Genomic DNA, 2877 nt, shown 5'->3' with positions numbered 1-2877 from the left:
ATGAATGGTACCAAGTTTGGTATCAATCCATGCAAGCATTGCTGAGATATGCTCACTTCCTGTTTGGAGCTTTCGCCATCGAAATTCATTGGACGACAGCGGCAATACCATTTGACCTGATGATTATTGGCCAGAGTGGGCTCGAGATGATATGAACCAAATTTGGTGGTGATAGGATCAACGGTCTAGGACTAGTTCGCAAAAGTAGGTTTTTGGAAAAATTCAAATTGGCGGAAAATCTAGTGAGGCGGAAATTGACGGCAATGGGTGCATTCAACTCGCCATCAGGAAAAAAAAAAAGATCACAACTCTAGGAAAAACGAATCAAAAGTTATGAGCAATTAAGTACCACAAAAGTACCTTGATATTTGGCCTGTTGGTGGCGCTAAAGGGATGGATGGAGAGACCCCAGATTTGGTGCCTGGATACCTTGGACTGTCCTCTATCAATGTGCCAAATTTCACAAAAATCTACCAAGGGGTTCTAGGGGCTGCCATAGACCCGCATGTGACGAAGTATAATAATAGTGGAACTTACTAACAATTGCAATAGGGTTCCAGCAGCCTCGCCGCTTGGCCCCTAAATATGTTACAATGCCACGCCTACGTCCTCACCCTTGAGTCAGCTAACATGGCAACGACCTGGGAGTGATCAATTGTCAAAGGACAGCAGCTGCTAATAAAATGGCCCAGCTCAGAAAGCGTGTCATTCTGCGTTTTGTTGCATATCTGCCTTCAGATCTGATCAGCTTCTCTAGACTCTCTTTAGACTTCAACCACCAGAAAGGGTGAAGAAAGGGTGTCACTTATATTTAAAGAATTTTTCTGCAGTGCTTTGTAGCTTACATTTGGGTATTACTGACGCAGTAAAACATGAATGTCATTCAACAGGCATTTTAACTTTGCTTTTCAAACTTATTATTGATCTTTCTGTTTTCTGTCTTCTCTCATCTTCTTTTAAAGGAAAGTTTTGTTAAAAAGATTTATTTCCAACCTTTCATCCATTGTCCTGCTCGATGGAGAACATGACATATAACAGCTTAATTTTGCAAATTGAAGGACTGCAGGTCAATGCCCAATCCGCGTATCCTGTTTTTCTGTTGTTCTTAGTCTTCTACGTGATCATCATGGTGACTAATGTAGGAATTGTCATTCTGATATCAGTGGAGAGAAACCTGCATGAGCCAATGTACATTCTCTTCTGTAACCTGCCTTTCAACGATGTGATTGGGAACTCTATCATGGTTCCTCGCTTGTTGGTTGACATTCTCACGCCGCCATCTGAGCGATATATCACTATTACTGAATGTGCTGTTCAGGCATTCTGTACTCACATGTATGGGACTACCTCTCACACTGTGCTGATGATCATGGCTTTTGACAGATACGTTGCCATATGCAACCCTTTACGATACTCAACGATCATGACCAACAAAATGGTGGTCATACTTACTGCATCAGCCTGGGGAGTGGCAATGTTTTTTGTCGCTGTCTTGTTGGGGCTTACCTTAAGACTAAACCGATGTAGGACAATGATAACGAATCCTTTCTGTGATAATGCGTCGCTGTTCAAATTATCATGTGAACCTGTGTTCATCAATAATGTGTACGGTTTGGCATTCACTGTTTTACTGTTTGTTTCCTCAATGGGCAGCATTGCACTGACCTATATCAAAATTACTGCTGTCTGTCTGACCAGTAAGAACAGAACATTGAATAGCAGGGCTTTGAAAACCTGCAGCACTCACCTGGCTGTATATCTGATTATGTTGGTTTCTGGGTTTGTTATAATTACCCTCCATCGCTTTCCTGAGTATGCAGAATATAGAAAACTGGCGGCCCTTCTCTTTCACATCGTTCCTGGGATTTTAAATCCTGTTATCTATGGACTGCAGTCTACTGAGATCAGACGTGTGATGGTGCAGATATGTAGTTCAAAGAAGGTGATGCCCTGACACAGATGGGCATAAGATTTAACTGTAGTAAATCTTTCTCTTATTGAGCTAGCTTTGTCTGTTAAATGTAGTTCTGCTTTTTTGCGCTGTTTTAGTCACACAACCCGTTTGCCCAATTACAGAAGATAACCCGAACAGTGACACACACAAACTATGATAAATGTCACACTTTTGAGCAACATAGTTTATGCTTATGCAGTTAATCATGAAGAATGAATCAAAAACAAAAAGTATCTTTTGTAACATGGTCAGTCCATAAGCAGTGCTAACAGTAAATCATTCAGATTGTACCTGTATCTGGCTTTTCTGTCAAACTAAGCATCAATGGAAGAGAAATACTGCTGAGGGGAAAGTGTGAGGTCTATGTGGCAATTCATGTTGCAAAAAGATATCTCTGGCTAAAATGACATCAGGTTATATAACAGTGAGGATATTCTGCAGATATAGTCTGGGTTGCGACAGGGTTGCGAGAAAGAAACCATTTGTACAAAAACTGCATGAATACACTTAAACGGTAGTCCTGGTGACAGGGTCAAAGTTTAGTCTATGAGTCTGGATGAAATCTTTTACCATAGCAGTAGCCATAGTGTGATACACTACAGCTCAGCTACTGATCTCCTGATATAATTATTTTTGAAGATCAGAGTATTGGAGGTCTGTCTGTGAGTCAGCAAGGTGAGTTCATCCTCACTTGGCATATTGAGAGAGATAGCAGATGTGTGCGTAGAAAACTGCTCAACAAATGAGCAATGGCAGAACACTCCTTTTAACATTGTAGTATTTCTACAGTTGAGTACAGTACATCAAAACATTGAATACTATTTTACCTTCCTAAAAGAGTGAATTATGTATCAAAATAAAAAAAATAAAAAAATAGCTTCAAAATCGTTTTTCTATGTTCTTCCCCACCTTCAGTGTGCGTC

At 40.5% G+C, this 2877-nt stretch overlaps 1 protein-coding gene across 1 annotated transcript; it reads left to right on the top strand.

The window, feature by feature from the left end:
• Positions 1-1015: 1015 nt before the first annotated feature.
• On the top strand, positions 1016-1954 carry LOC115829414 (olfactory receptor 4E1-like). The gene has a single exon (XM_030793514.1). It carries the CDS (start codon positions 1016-1018, stop codon positions 1952-1954), a length of 939 nt encoding a protein of 312 aa, XP_030649374.1.
• Positions 1955-2877: the final 923 nt, after the last annotated feature.

Source organism: Chanos chanos, chromosome 16 (assembly GCF_902362185.1).
Source record: "Chanos chanos chromosome 16, fChaCha1.1, whole genome shotgun sequence".
NCBI classification, from domain to species: domain Eukaryota; kingdom Metazoa; phylum Chordata; class Actinopteri; order Gonorynchiformes; family Chanidae; genus Chanos; species Chanos chanos.
Note: the sequence above shows the minus strand (reverse complement) of the source record. Positions and strands in the feature narration are given on the sequence as shown.

Bases quoted from the DNA above. Each gene is read 5' to 3' on its own strand.
- LOC115829414 (XM_030793514.1), top strand. From the start codon at position 1,016: ATGGAGAACATGACATATAACAGCTTAATTTTGCAAATTGAAGGACTG.